Genomic DNA, 18,793 nt, shown 5'->3' with positions numbered 1-18,793 from the left:
CTGGTTGTCTTCTATTGGTGGCTTGTTAAAATCACTAAAACCTAAAGGAATATGTCCCAAAACACACTACAGAAAACCATTTTTAATGGTTAAAAGTTGATGGTTTGTAATGGTATTTAGTAGACAGAACTGGGTCGATTACTTACAAATTGTAAATTCCAAATTAAATAACAAAATTAACGTAATTCATTACATTACACATTTTAATATAATCAGACTACTTTTAGATTACATTTGATTTTTGTGTTTCACATTGATTTAAATAGGATAGTATTGTATCATATTGTCATGAAAAAACAGAGTAAGAAAATATATTTCATTTGTTGTTATTAACAACATGAAGTGCATTAAACATTACATTAGGTCAAGATTTCCCAAACTGGTGTTTGTGAAGAAACTGCAGGAGGTTTATGAAAAATTAATAATTAAATCATAAAAAAATTAATAAAAAGAAAATTTTAAAATCAGTCAAAATAAAATAAAAACATTTTATTTGCATGTCATGTGACCATAACCAACGTCATGGAACCAATGGACATGCAAATGTGACAGTTATTAAAATATTTATATATATGATTAGGTGAACGAGGATCAGATGACAAAAAGTTTGTAAATATGTGTATTTTAATGTGTTCAAAAGACAAAATCCTTCCAAAGACAGAATTGCATGGTTGATCATTCAAATATTTTCGTTTCAAAAATTTTGTGTTCATTAGTAGCTGATGCAATGTTGAAAAGCAGAGAAAAAATGTCCACAAGACTTAAAAAACTTTCTGAATTTATATAAGCAGTGGGCAATTTGAAAAGGGAAAATGTAACATATGAAAAAGAGAAGATAGCGAGAATAAATAAATTATGAATAAATAATTGCTTTTGTTTAAATATGTAATCATGTAACCCATAAAAAAGTAACTGTAGTCTGATTACGATTTTAAAATGTAATTTAATCTAATTACAAGTACTTAATTTTTGGAATCTGATTACGTAATCCAAATATCTTGTTACTACCAACCTCTATAGTAGAAACCATCAGAATTTCTGTGATGGTTTCTATTGTTTTGTTTTTGTTGTTGTTGTTGTTTTTTTCAGCAGGGATAAATTGTACTTGTCTAATAAAGCCTCTTGATGGAGCTAATACACCAGCCCACACTTTGATAAGTCAGTCCATCTAATCAAAATAGGAACAAGGTGTAGTAGACAGACAGACAGACAGACAGACAGACAGACAGACAGACAGACAGATAGACAGATAGATAGATAGATAGATAGATAGATAGATAGATAAAATTACACATGAGTACTTTTCACAGTAATAATCTGAAGAAAAAATTCCCCTAAAATGAAAAAGACGGAAATAAATAAAATACAAAGGTCAGGTCCCGCCCACAGGTCCCGCCCACTTTTCGCGCAGCGTCCAGCACAGACTGACATCAGACCGTGTGGCATTGGGCTGCTGTATACTCTCATCCTAGGGCCGCTCATCATCCGGGTTCGATTTACCCTAGAAACAATTGCAGCTCTGGACCGATGACTTTATTCTTCATTCGTTTGGTTTGACGTACCGAACTAACGCAGGAAGGAATATTAAGGAATGACCGGCTGTATTCTCAGGAGTGCCTATGGTCTATCGTGCTCATGTCGAATCAGCAAACTGTCATCTTCCACCCTATCCGTGATGCTTTGACATATCGATCTGTCGTTTGAATGTGCAACAGGCTCCCGCCATATATTCATGCGGTTTATGGAGACGATGGGGGATCAAAGGGAGGACGTGTCCTAGTGCTCTACATATTTTTGCTTAATATATCCTTTTATTAATGATGTTCACTTACGACCATGACACTGTGAATGGTGCTCTTTGATCTATACACAACTGGACAGCACTTCAGTTTGGCGAGGTCATTTTTGTAGAGGTTTGTGCCAGAGTATAAGGGAATTTAAAATGGCAACGCAAGTAACGGGGAGGAAAAGAATTCCCAACCGGGAGAAACTATCGGCGGAGGATGATGCTCTCAGTCAAATAGCTCGAGAGGTAAGACAGATGACAGCATTTCACGTGCTCCTGCTATCATGCTGCGCCAAATGTCGTTCTTTTACTCCAAGCACTGGAGTTCTTAAAATGTAAGACTTAATGGGAATCCCCAATGATCTTGTTGAATAATGAAAGGGGTTTTGTCGGTTGTGCAGTCCTCTACCCGTTTTCCGCATGCTGAAAAATGTACACGGATATGATGACGCTCGTGTCCTTTAATAATGTGAATGGGAAGCATTGTACCCCTTCCCCTCCCAATTATTAAGCGCTTGTGAATGACAAGAACACATTATCCGTCGCAGTCTGAATCAAGGCATTGTTGCTAGCATGACCTACATGATTGAAAGACTTCAGTTGTAGGTTAATCATAACGGTAAACAATCGACATAACAAATAGCGTTAGCGCAGTTGAGGAACAGCATCATGGATACCTGCACAGCGGCGTGACGTCACGAAGCAAAGATCAAACGAGAAGGTCCCAGACTGCTGACGTCAGAAGCTGCTCTGATGCGGCACATCACACCCAGTAAATGGCCCGAATCGCCTCAGGGATGTATTTTAAAACACACAGAGCTCAAATTGTGCTGATCACTTAAATACTCTGCCATGTGTGATCCAGCACTGTCCTGAAATCGTTCGGTTTTCAGTTTTAATGAAAAGCAGACACAGACAGCTAGGTTGCTTTTTGAAGGGAGAATGTGCCATAAATGGAGAAAATAAATGCTGCAGGGTTTTATTTATTCTTAACTATTATTATTTAAACAGTTAATTGATATTGTTTTATTGTTAAAGGGGTCATCAGATGCCCATTTTCCACAAGTTAATATGGTGCTTTAGGGTCCTAATGAAAAGTTTGTGATATACTTTGATTAAAAATTCTCTATGGTAGTGTAAAAAACCACTCATTTTACCTGGTAAAAAATGCCTGTTCTCAGCAAGCGATATCAGTACGGCCCTTTAAATTATATGACCCTCTGCTCACCCTGCCCCTCAGTTCTGTGGGGCGTGTCATTACATAGCACACAGGGTGTTGCCTAGACAACAGTTGGGGCTATAGTTGTATAGTTTGGGGAAATGGCACTGGGGGGGCTTTGAAGACACTGTACAACCCCATCCATTTAAAATTTAATTTAAAAACCGGAGTTGGAACAGAAACAAGATGACACACGCAAAGAAGTTCGGCAATTACGGCTTATACTGGACGTATCTGAATGGTTAGTAAACTTAATGTCACTTTGATTTATCTTTATATGTACTGGCAGGGTAGAGTACTGAGAGAGATAGGAACGCGATGTGTTTACTGAGGTATAGAGACGAACGCGATGTGTTTACTGTGGTACAGAGACGAACATGATGTGTTTACTGAGGCATAGCTGATTGAACAAGAGCAAAAAGTGATCGGTTAACATAACTTACCCCGTCCTTATATTGAAATACATAAATGTGAGTATTATGGTCTTTACTCATATGCAGTTGCGGGCTGTAAACACTTTTGCAGGCATTGCGTTAACGTTACATCTTAATCATTAACAGACACCGTTTTTAAAGAGAGGGTGCTCGCTGCAGAGCCATATGGGAGGAGCTGGAGCTCCAGCTCCCCCTCGCTGGAGGTAATGGGTGGAGATAGACACCTAACACACCCTAACCCTACCCCTTACCCTATCCCTAACCTTAACTCCACCCATTTGTTCACTCAGAGGTGGAGCTGGACATCAAGAGTGGTGGAGCTGGAGGCCATTTGGCTCTGCAGTGAGCAGTACTTGTTTTTAAACCATCTAGCGTTACAAAGCTAAGCTTTATACTGACCCTCGTTTATAAAGCAGTATGGTGAGAAATGATTCGCATAAACATGAATCCATTTAGATAGATCGGCGGTCACATTCCCTCAGTGCCGTCAGTTTACTTCTCACTGGGGGTGGGTCTATGCTAAAACACTACTGTCTATCAACTATCGCAGGAGCGGCCTCTGTCGGTGTTACGCCACAACGACCGGCATCTGAGAAGGCTGGATATGAGAAGAGGCAAATTATTTTACTTAATTAAAATAAAACTACTGGGTGGATCTTTGTCTTTCAAGGGTGGTGGTGTACACACACTCCCAACACACATTTCAGTTCAAACAGCTTGTAAAATTGCATGTGGCACCAGATGACCCCTTTAAGTGAAGTAATGTTTATGTTTCAAAAGGTTTAGTGCTACTAGTTCTTTACAGTAATATTTAGGTTTTCTGGTTCACCTAGATACCTCTGTGACCCTTTGGTTCAACTGACCACATCTGGAAAGCATTTCCTCACTGAAGATTCCACAATTTTTTACCAAACACATCTCTTTCTTCTGTTTGACCTTGACATTATCTTGATGCTTAGCTGGTTCCCTTAATAGGCAAAGTCTTTGGGTGTGGTATGGAAATGGATAATGGAGATTTAGTTTCCAGCTCCAGCAAATGATGGAAAAAGTAATGATGCTTTGCATCATATGCCCTCTGGTCCTTGTGTTCTTGTAAAACTCTGTACCCACCCACTATTAAACTCACCACCCCTCTTACAGGATGAATCAGTCCCTAAAGAGTAGAATAAACTCAACTTCCTCAAATGTTTTTCCTTTCTTTTTGCTTTCTCATGGAAATTGCACAATCAGCCATGATGCCAAAGCCAGGGAGAAATGAGTCAAAGTTAAACCAGTAGTTTAACCGCAAATTCCAATTGTGTCATTATTTTCTCATCTTCATGCCATTCAAAACTTACATAACTTTTTTTTTCATCTGTTTAACACCAAAGAGCAGGTCATATGGGTTTTTTTGTGCTAATATGTGGTGTACAGTATAGTCAACATTTAAAGTGGATCAAAACCTTTCATCCAAGTTGCCCTAAAACCAAAACAATACCGGTTCCTGTCTTAGGACAACTTTGGTGAATTTTTTTGATCCACTTCAAATGTTGACTACTGTGTACCTAGTGCAGCTTTAGGTTTCCAGGTAAACCAAGATATTAGTGTCTTACTGAAATAGTTCTAATAATTCGCTGTGATATTTCATAATGTGTCGATTAATGTAGACTGTTGTTGTTCTAATTACTTGGTTTAATAATAAAGAATGTAATATAACACATTTTGTTGTTTCATCAGTTAGTCACGTTAGCACTCGGCTAACATCTCCACCATTATTGTTTTGTAAAGTTTGTACAGTTTAGAAGCTAAACTTTAGCTGTGGGCACAATTTGCTTGCATAAGTATTGAACAAAATGTTTTTATGTAACTATTTTAAGAATGGATTTGAGCACTATAATATTGTTTTATGTAAAGGTGCCTAGGATTGCTCAACTGCTACTCAAAACTAGTCCAGTCATGTTTTGGAGGGGGTTCCCCTGGTAAAATCACAATCCAGGGGCTAAATATGACGTTATTTGGGTCACTTCAACTGACGACATCAAAAACAACCACGGAATTGGCAGCACAGATGGTAGCGCTCACTAAAGGCTGAAATACACTACACGACCTTTAAAATCTGAACAGATTTATTAAACAATAGGGATCATACACTTACCGACTTTGTAAACAGTGACTAGGGCTGGGCGATATGGCAAAAAAAAAATTATCACGATAATTATTTTCATATCAGTCGATATCGATAATTATCACGATAAATGTCAAATTTTTATATCTATCAATTTTAAGGGCAGATTTTTACTCAATGAAAGAAAAACCAGACAGTTAATTATTATTTCTGGTTTATTGTCAGAACATGACAAATACTTTCCAAACAATGATCAATTGAGCTAGAATACAGATTAGAATATTAAAATCAACATCAATAGAATACAATATTATTAATATCAATAGAATATATAAAATGTTTTTATAAAAAAAAATAAGAACTGTAATATGATACGACACTTGGCTCTGACTGTAAATGCAGAGTTAAAGTGATTTATAAGTATATTTATCATTCAACAAAAATAAGAACAGACAAATCTTTTCAGCATTCCAATCCCTTTGTGTAGCTGATTTAACACATTTTGTAAAATGTTTTAGCTGTCTGACAATATAAATAAATATGCTCTATGCTTACTTTTCTTGCTAAGAGCACTTGTGCTCCTAACTTAAATTTAGGAGCACAGTCAAAATTTTAGGAGCACATTCTAAACAATAATCAAAACTCTGCTAAAAAATTTGCCTTCCTATTATGAGGTGATATTTGACTCCTCAAAGTGATTTACAGGGGAATTTAGTTTTTTTTTACCTTTTCATATGTTTAATGAGACTCAGAGGTGACATGAGTGCAATCAAAATCATAAATTCATGTTGAGATTAATGTTTTAATAAAAAAAAAATTGAACACAGAAATATCAAAGATTTAAATAACTGACCAGATCTGCCAGCAGGTGGCGGCAAGACACTGATTTAATTACTGAATCATATCATTTATTTGATTCGTTCGAACGGATGGTTCTATCGGGAATAAAGCAAGTGAATGTCTTTATGAATGGGAAACTGAATCATTTCTCTAGATTCCTTTAAAAACCACGTTTCATTCATAAACGAAACACTGCTGTGTTTGAATGGAGATGAGGCAGTTGTGACTTGTTTCAGATTGTTCGACGTTTGACAAAGAAATAGAGCAAAATCAGGCATAGTGTTGTAGTCAGTCAATGTAAGTCACTTAATAATAACTTCTTGTTTATTTAACTGCTGTATTAAATCAATATCTCATTTACAAACTCCCTTAAAAATTATTAAAAGCTGTCACTCATCTTAGTTCGCGATATCACAAAGCTCTATTATAATCAACGACGCTCTCTTTACTGCACAATCTTCTTCACAAATTCTTTACACTCTCTCTACACTTTATGAAAGGAGTGGTGAGATATGTATGTGATACATTACTCAACGTTGCACGTAGAAACCTTTGAAGCTCCGCTGAGCACAAACACAAATATGCTGATCGGGTCAGTCGCACATGGTGCTCCTAAATTTATTTATTTTTTTTTACAGTCGCACGTACTAATTTTTAGTCGCAAATGCGAGTGAAATGGTTGCACTGTAGAGCCCTGTGGCTGTAAAGTAAATAATGTATGCGGCATCCGGAAGTGCAGGCTGCAAGATGCTTGCGCAACGTTACGCATAGTGCGTAAACATTATCGAGCGCTTATCGAACTGTCATTATCGTTTTATCGAAGAAAAAAAAAAAAAAACTATATCGTGATAATTATCGTTATCGAATTATCGCCCAACCCTAACAGTGACAGAGAAAAAACTGGCCATCATACACTACACTGAGGATAATACACTAGCAGACTTTGAAGTCGTTCCGATCACAACTAACCTAGCCCTGATGCTAGGAGATGCTTAACAAATGAAAACAATATGCGTTCTAAAATCTAACGAAAATATCAAACATGTTTGATATCCTCAAACTGGATGGAATCAAAGTCTGAAGCTAAACATTCGGAGTCTGTGACCATCATACACTATGCGATTTTCTATGGAATCTGTCAACTCAAATCTGCAGACTTGCTCTGACTTTCAGCAACTAGCCTCAACTTCTCCAGACTGAAAATCGGGGCAAAAATGGCGTAGTGTATTCCAGGCTTAACTTGCTCAAGTACTCCTCTCTTTGGCAATCACAATAGACTTGGCCAGCTGACCAATCAGGGCACAGTAGACTTATGGAAAGGAGGGGTTTACAGATATTACACTCAAATCTGGTTCAAACTAACCGTTTTGACTAATGTATAAATGTATATAATGACCTTAGATGCATGTAGAGGACTCAACACAATATTAGGACACTTTAAAAAAAAACATATGACCTGCTCTTTAAAATAATGCAAGCCTAACAGGCTCAATGTTGTCCATGTTGATTTGTGAACTATTTTCCATTTACAGGCCGAAGTTAAAGGTGCCATGTAATAAAAACCATTACATACGCACTGCCTATGCACTTCGGTTCAAGTTTTCTGGCACTAAAATGATTTGAGAATGCATTCAAATCTTTTGATTCACTTGATCCAGTTCACAAAACCTAAATGGTTCACATAAGTCCAAATAATCAAAAGCATCGTAAGCCTAAGCAGATCAAATAAACCAAACCATTGGCACCAGTGGTTTCTACGATCTTCTTAGGCTTACAGTGCTTTCGGGATATGCAGACTCAATGATCCAGTTGCAACAGCACACTTGAGACTATAAGTGATTTGCATTTGAAGCTTCCTGTCTACAGTCATTGTAATTGATGAAAAAAAAAATATTTGAAAAATTCTTCTTTTGTGTTTCCTGGAGAAAATAGAGTTCTACAGGTTTGGAAATAATGTTTGGGTGAACTAATCTTTTAAACATAATATATCTAAATTATATTTGACACAAGAGACAGTCACATAGCAACCTTGTAGACAGCTGTGTTTAGGCATGAAGTAGGTGTGCAGTGTGATATGGAGTCATTAAGATGCTGGGCCAGTCAGACAGCTATGTAGAACTTACAAGGTTAATCTGTAATGAGTATAATCAACATCTCTGCCAGCTAAGCTGTTTTTATACACCAGGCATTAGGGAAAAGCAATGCCAAGGAAAAGCATTACAGAACAGCCAATCTCTGTAGAAACTTGACCACCTTTCTTTCCTCTGTTTGTTTGCAGCAGAAGCGGGGTTGGGGTGTTCACTTTATTTCAATGTGATCGGAATGGAGCTTTAGTTTTTGCCATGGCAATCATGTGAAAGTCTTTCCATAATCTTTCCCACACATTTTATAGTTAATTCAATGTTTTTATTTAGCTTAAGCTCTGTTATAATGTGTTAATAGACTTTATGGCTTCTTTGGAGCATGTGTCTCAGCTGCTCACTCTCTGTTTGAATGTACAGTGATGGTTTGGTCTGTTCATCACATTACAGTTATAAAAATGGTACGAACTAGCCCCTAGGTCCTTTATTGGGCCCAGGGGAATGAGGTCCACCCATAAGAATATGGGATCTGTGAATTTTAGTGACAACATGTGCCTAAAAAAACATGTTTTTTTTTTTCTTCTGGAAAATTGCTGTAAAGTTTTTATTGACATTCCCCACATATCACTGACTTTTTTTATTATTAAATTATAAACCCCAACAAGTGGATTCTGATGTTTCCTTCTAGTAAGGCAGGGATGTTAAACTTGGTCCTGGAGGGCTGGTGTCCTTCAGAGTTTAGCTTCTTGCCTCCAAACACCTGTGTGGAAGTTTCATGGAAGCCATTGGAAGGCAAGCCTGCAACTTTTAGCCAAAAAAGCATAACAGCTATTACTGTCGCTGCGGCGCAGGGAACGAGACCAGAGGCCTTTTTTTAAATGGATGTCAATGAGGAGCGGCTTTACTATGCTGAAAAAACAGCTTTTATAAGGAAACATTTATTGAATTTAATGAATCGACTAATCTTTATCATGTTTTACACTAAACAGTAGTTTGGATTTAACTATTTTTAGAATTTACCACAAAAAATATTTTTTTTGATATATGAAATATTTTCAGACTTTTTGCGACAGCTGGAATTTAGCTTGCGATGCTTTACATTCAGTCCTACGGTATCCGTAAATGGTGATAGAGTCAAAGCCAATAGAAGGCAAGCCTACAACCTTTAACCAAAAAAAGTGAACAGCTAAAGCTAACGCTTCTGGTTTGGGAAAAGAGACCAAAGACCATTTCCTTTGAATGGATGTCAATGAAGGAGAGGCTTCACTACATTAAATAAACAGCTTTTTATTGTTACGTTTATGTCAGTTTATGTCATTGGTTTCTCCCGTTGTCTCCCCCTGTTGATCTGTGTATTTGGTTTAGCCCTCATTATTGTAACTCCCTGCACCTGTCTCTGATTATCTTTCACCCTTTATAAGTCAGTCCTTGTTTTGAGTTCACGGTTGGTCCTTAATGTTGTGTAAGCGTGTGTGGAGATATTCTGTGTTCTTGCCTGTTCCAGTCTGATTCCTCTGAAGATTTATATTAAAAGTATTCGTTTGTTTGTATATTGTCTTCCGTCTCGTCAATCCAGCACCAATAATAACAGAAGGACCGACCAACAGTTTCTACCTGGCACCTTCCCCTGTGTTTATTTTTCCGTTTGTTCTAAGTGTTTTATTTTTTCTATTTTCACTCCATGGACCCTACTGTTCTCCTCATCCTCCTGAAGCAGGGGGAATGCTCTCTTGAGGACCACACCTGTGACTACCTCTCCCTGGCAGAAAAATCCCACTTTCCGGATAACAGCCTATGCAAGTTTTTCTACATTGGACTAAACACCACCACCAAGGCGCTGCTATCCGGAGAGGGTCCTCAAGAGAGCTTGCCGGATTACATCGAGTGGGTGCTGGCGTCCTGTGGACATGGGCGTAAATCCCAGGGGGGACGGGGGGGACATGTCCCCCCCTATCCGAGGGTTGTCCCCCCCTCTAAAAAAATTATAAAAAAAAAAAAAAAAAAATCGCACTCTCTATTGTGAAAAATATATGTATGTATACCTAAAATACTTGTGTAAGTAGAAAAAAAAAAACGCAAAAAATGCATTTAGAAACAGTTGAGTTCCCCCTCCCATTCCTCACAGTGGTTTGGCCCACTGCCTGCTCTACACAAGAGTCAGGTGTGTGGCTGCGGCTCAATTAATGTTGAACTCCAGTAAGTAGGGTATTTTATTAACTTTAAACAAAGCGATTCTCTTTAATGTAGTTGATGCAGACTCATTCATAAATTAGTTGCGGTAAAAATGCTGATTACAATGTAATTTCCCATGAATCTGCTGTATTAGCCATTTAAAATATTACTTATCTAGTTAACGTTAGCTTGTTTACCATAGCTTGTTGCATAATGCACTGCAACTAAGACGCCAAAGCCGTTTCCCATGCATTGTTTTATTTGTGACGACTTGGCATAATGTTAAGTTAACATTAACGGCCACAGTTAGAATATTGTTTAACAGAGGCCAGCTAACAGGTGTAGTGCAAGTAAACTTCACTCCCCTGATCTCAAGAGATAAACTAGCGTGCAATGTTAGTGGGTGCAGCCTTTAGCCTCCTTGTTAGTGCGTCCGCCTCCCGTGCCGGAGACCCGGGTTCGAGACCCGCTCGTCGCGAGTGTAAGGAGTTTCATTTAGCTCTGCATTTACTAAATGAGTACTGTGTTACGTCCGAACTGACCTCACTTTAAACAAATTATTAAACTTTTTTTTAATTCCTTGTTTTTATTGTTGTGTATCTTTATAAGTACAATTTGACTGTATTATTTTGTGTCCCCTTCAAAAATTGCTCATGAGAAATTTTATATTTATTGTCCCCCCCCTACTGTCAAATGAAATTTACGCTCATGCCTGTGGATCGTCATGGACTGTCGACATTGTCGAGAAGGACGTCAGCCTCACTCCAGACCCAGAGCCCAGCCAACCATCACCCCGACACGTGGAGTTTGAGCCCGAATTCACCGCGGATGGAGAGCCTGAGCCCGGAGTGACAGCAATATGGAGTGCCGATGAGCTCAACACTTCCGACCAGTTGCGAGAGCCGGCCATTATATCCGCTACGGTGGAGTGCTGCGTGGAGCAAGAGAGGGCGGTAGAGAGCCCTGCCCACTGCACCACCACTGGGGGTGAGCTTGAGCAACACTCTGGGGACTTAATAGACTTCTTCACAGAAATACCTGTCTGCCTGCACTTCCCACTCACCCTCCCTCTTCTGTCTATGTCTGGATCTGCCTGGTCTCCACTAGTTCCGTCCAGTCGTCCAGAGTCATCGTTGGTTCCGCCCAACCTTCCAGAATCGCCGCTGTCACCTGTCAGTCCCCCTGCTCACCCTCAGACCACCACCTGTGCAGTGGGCTCAGTTTTTCTGTTTTTCTGCCCTTCTTGTCTGTTTTGTTTTGGTTTTTCTACGGCGTGAGGACGCGCCTATCCGGAGGGGGGCGTAATGTTACGTTTATGTCAGTTTATGTCATTGGTTTCTCCCGTTGTCTCCCCCTGTTGATCTGTGTATTTGGTTTAGCCCTCATTATTGTAACTCCCTGCACCTGTCTCTGATTATCTTTCACCCTTTATAAGTCAGTCCTTGTTTTGAGTTCACGGTCGGTCCTTAATGTTGTGTAAGCGTGTGTGGAGATATTCTGTGTTCTTGCCTGTTCCAGTCTGATTCCTATGAAGATTTATATTAAAAGTATTCGACATTGTTGCACAACTCTGACTGAAATTCAATCATGTCAAGGCTATAATGTAAGGCTTTAATGTAGTTAATATTCCCCGATTCCAACTGAACTGTGCTCTGGCCCACCTCTTCCAAGTGGGCCAGGGACTGCTAAATGAGCCGTGCCCGGGCACGGTTCGGAGCACTCACACTAGTCAAACGAACTGCGCTTTGGTGGTCAAATGCACTCGGGCATGGTTCAAACTGCCTAGTGTGAGTACACCCTAAGTTGACTGTTAAGCTTTCTCCAACAGTAAGTAATACAGACCCTCACATATCCCAATAGTAAGACAATCTAGTAAGACCTTGATTAGCTGGTTCAGGTGTCAAGGCTATAATGTGAATGGTTATCAGGGCACATGTGATCTAAAGCCCCGTTCACACTACACGCGACTTCTGTCGCTGCATGTCGCCAGAGGCTGGCGATGAGGTCGCTAGTGGGCGTTCTCGTTACTGGTTGCTTAGTAACGTCATTTAACAGACGTTTTTATCCAAAGCAACTTTAGAAACAAAGACAAGCAGGTTACAATTCATTTAATGTAGTTAATATTATTTTTAATATGGTACGTTTATTTGCTATCTAATCATTTATGATTTTGTCTGTTGTCATACATTTAACACATTTTGGTTTTGATTTTTTAAGAGGTAATATCTAATTTTACATCCTATTAGTTCATTAAAAACCTACGTGGAATCCCCACGATATCGGCCACCCCTTTCCATGCCTCATTTTTTAAATTTATGTCCCTGTATGTGGGCAGGGCAATTGCTAACGGCAAGAATTTATTTCTCGTCCTCCATCACTGCTGGAGCTGAAAGCTGAAAGGAGAATGATCACATGTGCACTATCGTCTTCTTTCCTATTGGCTGTCGCTCCCGAAAGTCGCTCTTCATTTGCATAAAGTTGAGAGATTCTGAACTTTGTCGCGTCGCTGGACACGCCCACATCCGGTCGCCAACGGTCGCTGACGGCCGCTGTCACTCTCGTCGCCGGAAATCGCCAGCTCTCCATTGAAATGAATGGGATCGCGTCGCTTTGTCGCTGCGTGTCGCGTGTAGTGTGAACGGGGCTTAAGGGTGTATTCACACTAGGCACGGTTGCTGTGAACCCGGCCCGAGTACGATTGTCCCCCCCTCCCCACTCACCCTCTGGCCTGCACTCACATAGGGTTTCAGCATTCGTGCCAGAGCACACTTACGTCATTATGGTGTGACGGTTTCTGGATAAACTGGAAGAGCGGCGCTCTGGCTGAACGCAATTTAGTGCATCGCTCTGTTTACTTTGTGGATAATTTTGAGTCGTGTGTTCCGCGGTGGTCCACGGCCTATTGTTAAACAGGTCTATTGCCTTTGTGGCGCGAAAATTTTCACGCAATCGCAATCGAGGAGGCTTGCAAGGTACCAGCTGAAGTGCAGCAAGGACTTTGTAGCTTTGATTACGGACTATAAAAACGTTGATTACCTCGCAAAAATGCAACGTCATGCGTCCTGTTCCGTGCTCCAGCACGGTTAGCGCTCACACTGCATGCGAACCGCGCCCGATTCCAACTGAACTGTGCTCTGGCCCACCTCTTCCAAGTGGGCCAGGGACTGCTAAATGAGCCGTGCCCGGGCACGGTTCGGAGCACTCACACTAGTCAAACGAACTGCGCTTTGGTGGTCAAATGCACTCGGGCATGGTTCAAACTGCCTAGTGTGAGTACACCCTAAGTTGACTGTTAAGCTTTCTCCAACAGTAAGTAATACAGACCCTCACATATCCCAATAGTAAGACAATCTAGTAAGACCTTGATTAGCTGGTTCAGGTGTGTTTAACTAGGGTTGGAGCTAAACTCTGCAAGACAGTGGCCCTCCAGGACCATCTTTGGACACCCTCATAGTAAGATATAAGGCCCCCTTATAAACAAAGTGCAAGTACTTTCAAATTGTAACATACTCGTAACAAGTTTAGTGTAAAAAGTGCAGGATGATGACGCATCAGCCAATGTGTTATCAAAAAAAAAAAAAAAAAGCTAAATTAGAACAAAGAACAATGTGTAAAAATATTTAATTAAAACATTAGTAACAATGTGCTACTGGAGGCCTTCTTTGCCAATTCTGGCATGGCTACTTACCCCGTCTTACCCTACTTACAAGGGGCTTTCGCATCAGTGGAACTTTTTTATAGTTCCTACAACTATTGGCGGAAATACCCACTTTTTGGTGTGTTCGCACTGCAGTAACTATGAATGTATTTATTTCCAGGAACTCCATCTGGGGGAGCTAAATTAGCTCCTACTTCAGAGTGGGATCTAATTCTGCGTTCTAGACAACTCAAAATTCAGATTTTTCGCACGTCCTGCTTGGAAATAACATCTAGAATGCAGCTTAAAGTTGGGTATCTGACATGTGAACTCGGGGCAGATCGATCAATCCCGACTACAGCGAGACGCACCATTAGACGTCACTGCTGCCAACGAGCGCAGTGTGGAGCAACCTTGTGTCAAACTTAAAAACTTTACACATTACGTTTTTGAAATTATACATTATTTTTTTGTTTTCAAAACAATAGCTGCAATCATGGAAAACAGTTATAATGCATTTAGCTACCTGTTGTCTGCAGAGTTGTGTTCTTCACTTAACCTTGATGATGTGTAACGCTGCAAGTTGTTGTTAAAGAAGATTTAGTCAGATTCTTACATTCCATCTCCATTATTACAAACCCAAAACACATAACAAAAACAGCTAATTTTATGGCGTCATTCACCGGTTGCTGACATTTGTAAATGCCGCGTATAAAGATGTTGCTAAAGGCCGCTTCAGAGTTCCTGCTGCCGATGCAAACGCAACCAGGAAAACGGCCTGAGGAGGAAATTGACCCTTTGCAAAAACCCGCCCTTCTTAGTTACTGTTGCTATGTCTGACAAACAATGCTGCTCTCACACTACACATCATGTTCTTATGCAGTGAAAAATACATTGTGGAACAAAGAGGAAACTTTACACTTTTTTTCAAGTTTAAGCCCACCAAAGTTAATCTACTCTTCTGTTTGATTTGTTTGTCGGAGAAAATGGGGGATTCTGTGTTATGATTGGTCAGATCGCCTGTCAATCAAGCTATTTGCAAAGGGTCAATTGGTTCTCTAGGAACCACCATACTGGCTAGTTCCCTAGAACTGAGTTTCTAGAACTACACGGTGCGAAAGCCCCTATATTATAGATCCAGAAGAACAGAGCAAAATGCATTTTGATTGCTGATAATCAAGTGGATGTTATTTGAACTCTGTGACTGACCTCTTTCCATGTGGAAGATCTTTACTGTGTCTTAGATGCGCAGAAGCAGAAATCACATCTCATGATCCAAATTTAACATCTACCTCAGTCCCAGCATGTGGAGTCCATTGGAACCTTGGACTCTGTTCACATTCGTCTCTTTTTCCACTTACTGCCCTTGTATTTTCCGACTTCTGAGACAGGAAGCAGAAAGCCTTTAGGGCTGTACGTCTTAGGCTTTGTTCCAAATGGCGCTCTTGATATGTACTTATGGTCTTGCGGACCTGCCATGGCTCGTGTGCCTGTGAGACCGTGGAATGTTCAATTGGATATTTTCGGGATCTCATGACCGCCCACTTTGCAGAAGCACTGATGCACGCTCCAGCAAACTTTTACTGGACAGTTAATGCGGCATTACATCATCAATGTGTGGATTTGGGGGTAGACCGCAAAGATTTAGGATAGTATTTTAGACCTTGTGAAGATTTTTGACAGTTATTGTTGCAGAAAGGTTGGTTTGTGGAGGAAAAGGTGCGGTTTTTGTGCTCATCGAGGGAGGGAATTTAGCTGACCTAGTAGCAGGAGAATATTTAGCCCCTGCCCCACTGCAGCAACAGATTTACCAGCCACCACCCACTGACCTGCATCCTTTAAGCCTCTCCACAACATCCTGTGTTAATCGCCCCTCTAGGAGCCTCACTACTGTGCATCATTTTGGCTGCTTTCATTAAACTCCACAGTCATCTGAAATGTATTCCCTTTCAGGGCTACTGATGACAGTTTAACAGAGAGAGACCTCCAGTGTGAAGTGCCAGGAATGCACAGGCAGTTTTTCTGTTAGACATGCAGGGTCATATATCAGCCTATTCTGCTCTCTGTGGTGCAGTGGGAGGCAAAGCTGATGTTGTAGGCCATTGCGAGTGTGAGGGGGTTTGCAGTAAGCCTGTGATTAAGTTGCTGAGTAGACTGAGGTGAGGAGCAGACAGGAAGTGATGTGTTATGGGCCTGCACTGCGCTCTAAGAGCAGATTAGTCTGGAGCTACTCTCCATGACCGTCTAATCTCCTGCACTGTCATCTGGAAAACAAAAACAAATTCTCTATTATTGTGTATTACATTTACTCCGCATCGTTATGTGACCACATCATTTAAGCTTTGCTTATTTTCTAACTGTGCTGTTTTACTACCTCATTTACCAAAAGAATTATTCAAAGCAGGTACTTTCACAAATAAGATGACAGCTTCAGAGCTGAACGCAAATTGCGCAGTGTAATTTTCCAACTTGTGGGTCACTTTTATGTGCTTAGTTGCAGAAGAACTTGACTACTGTAATCCAGGCACCTTAGAAGTCTCTTTAAAATTCTAAAAGTGTGCCTATTTAATGCATTTCTAGATATATGTTTTCATCACTATCAATTGATGAATAACTGGTGAAATAATAAGATGAAAATGGGAACTTTTATCTTATAAAATTCTAAAATATTTATTGGTGGCTGGCTTTCCACATCCAATAATATAGTTAATGATATGACACTAATTTTTTATGTTTACTTGCTGGAAAAATATTTTAAAGGTACAATTCATTTAAACAGAGACTTAAATTATGTTCTTCTATGATGAGCAAAACAAAAATCTGCATTAAAAGAATAAAATTAGTTATTTTTTGTGATTTCTTATAAAAATATTTTAACAAAATTGGTTTACTTATTTGAAAAACTAAAATATATAAATAGATGTAAAACAGTGAATTATGTCATAGAGAGGGATCTTAACCTTTCTAGTGTCTATATTATCAATATTATCAAAACATAAATTTTTAAAGGAATATTTACCTGAAAAATTATTTACCAGAATTTGCTCACCAGAAAAATTATAAATACATAACACAGTATTTCTAAAATGTATAAAAAAATAATAATAATATTTAATACATTTGTCCTATATAAAATCAATTATTCAATTAATTATAACCCTATTGCATCAGTTGGCGTTCTCCTTCCTCCACTCTGGAAGTCTATGGTAGACCATGAAACCGCTTTCAGAAAAGTTATGAAATTTGGCACACAGATAGAGGACATTCTCAACATTAACCTAACCATAGAAAGTAAAGAGAGTCTCTAACTCAAACTCTCTAGCGCCACCACTTGTCCAAATTCAAAATCAAGGTCAAGTTTTTTCACTATTTTTAATAGATCGGAACTAGACTACTCCTCCTAGACTGTTGGTATGATTTTTTACCAAAATTGAATCAGATCATTTTCAGTCTGTGCTGACAAAAAGTTATAGATTTCATGTCGACAGACAAAACTACTTTTGTATAGCACCAGAAAAATTTGAGGCATGATGCCAGACTACGTCTGAGGCTGTATCTTTGGAAAGCTTACACATTTTGTAAGCTTTCCAAACATTTTGTGTGCCATTGTCACCTCACACAGAACACACCACATTTGATAAGAGCACCACCTATTGGTCAAATGTGATGAGCCTTTAAATCATATTACTAGTGGTTATATACCATTAAAGGGGTCATATTATGTTCTTTTACAAAGTTTTTATTTTGTTTTGGGTGCACTAGAACATGCTCTCATGCTTGGTGGTTCGAAAAACGCATTATTTTTCACATAATTTACATTATTACAACAGCTTTCTTCCCAGCCTGGCACAAATGACTCGATTAGTTCCGGGTTTGATGAAGGTCCGCCTTTCAAAAAACGAAATGTGTTGTGATTGGTTAGCAGTTTCTTACAAAAACACATCAGTACTTGGGAGTGCCAGGATCATTTATAACTCTGATTGCATTCATCTGAAAGAAGGAAGTCATATACACTTAGGTGAGTAAATAATATGCTACAGTAATAATATGCTACAGTAGAGCCTGCAAGATCGCCGATATATGATATTATCATTCAATGAAATTTCATTTCTACCTTTTCATTACATGACAAGGTTAGTCCATGATGTAAAATTTAATGTGGTGCAACTTTTGATATTAAATTCATGATAAAAAGAATTTGTAATTTGTTCCAAAATTTTAATATAATACTTGCTTTTTACTTAGAAAAAAAATGTTTTCAAAACAATTGTTTAAGATGTGTACACTCACATGTATTCATGGTGTAAAGGTGTATGATTTTTTTTTTATATTAATAGTTAGACCACATGACACACAAAAAAACTCTATCAATTTTCTGTTTTTTTTTTTTAAATCTGCATGCATTTTCCTAACAAATTACACACAGTAATACAATCTGTATTGCTGACTCACTCCCTTTCCAGTCCACCCAAACGTAAACGTAAACGCACACACACACACACACACACACACACACACAC

General features: G+C 39.1%; 1 protein-coding gene across 8 annotated transcripts in view; it reads left to right on the top strand.

Moving 5' to 3' along the window:
• Positions 1 to 1,424: 1,424 nt before the first annotated feature.
• LOC141346724 (leucine-rich repeat flightless-interacting protein 2-like) overlaps positions 1,425 to 18,793 on the top strand; it is a 58,003-nt gene continuing 40,634 nt past the window's right edge. For all 8 annotated transcript variants that reach the window (XM_073851666.1, XM_073851667.1, XM_073851664.1 and 5 more), the window contains exon 1: positions 1,425 to 2,032. In XM_073851666.1, coding sequence (XP_073707767.1) covers positions 1,943 to 2,032 — 90 coding nt within the window. In that variant the 5' untranslated portion in view covers positions 1,425 to 1,942. The remainder of the gene's footprint in view (positions 2,033 to 18,793) is intronic.

This window comes from Garra rufa, chromosome 12, assembly GCF_049309525.1.
Source record: "Garra rufa chromosome 12, GarRuf1.0, whole genome shotgun sequence".
Taxonomy (NCBI): domain Eukaryota; kingdom Metazoa; phylum Chordata; class Actinopteri; order Cypriniformes; family Cyprinidae; genus Garra; species Garra rufa.
Note: the sequence above shows the minus strand (reverse complement) of the source record. Positions and strands in the feature narration are given on the sequence as shown.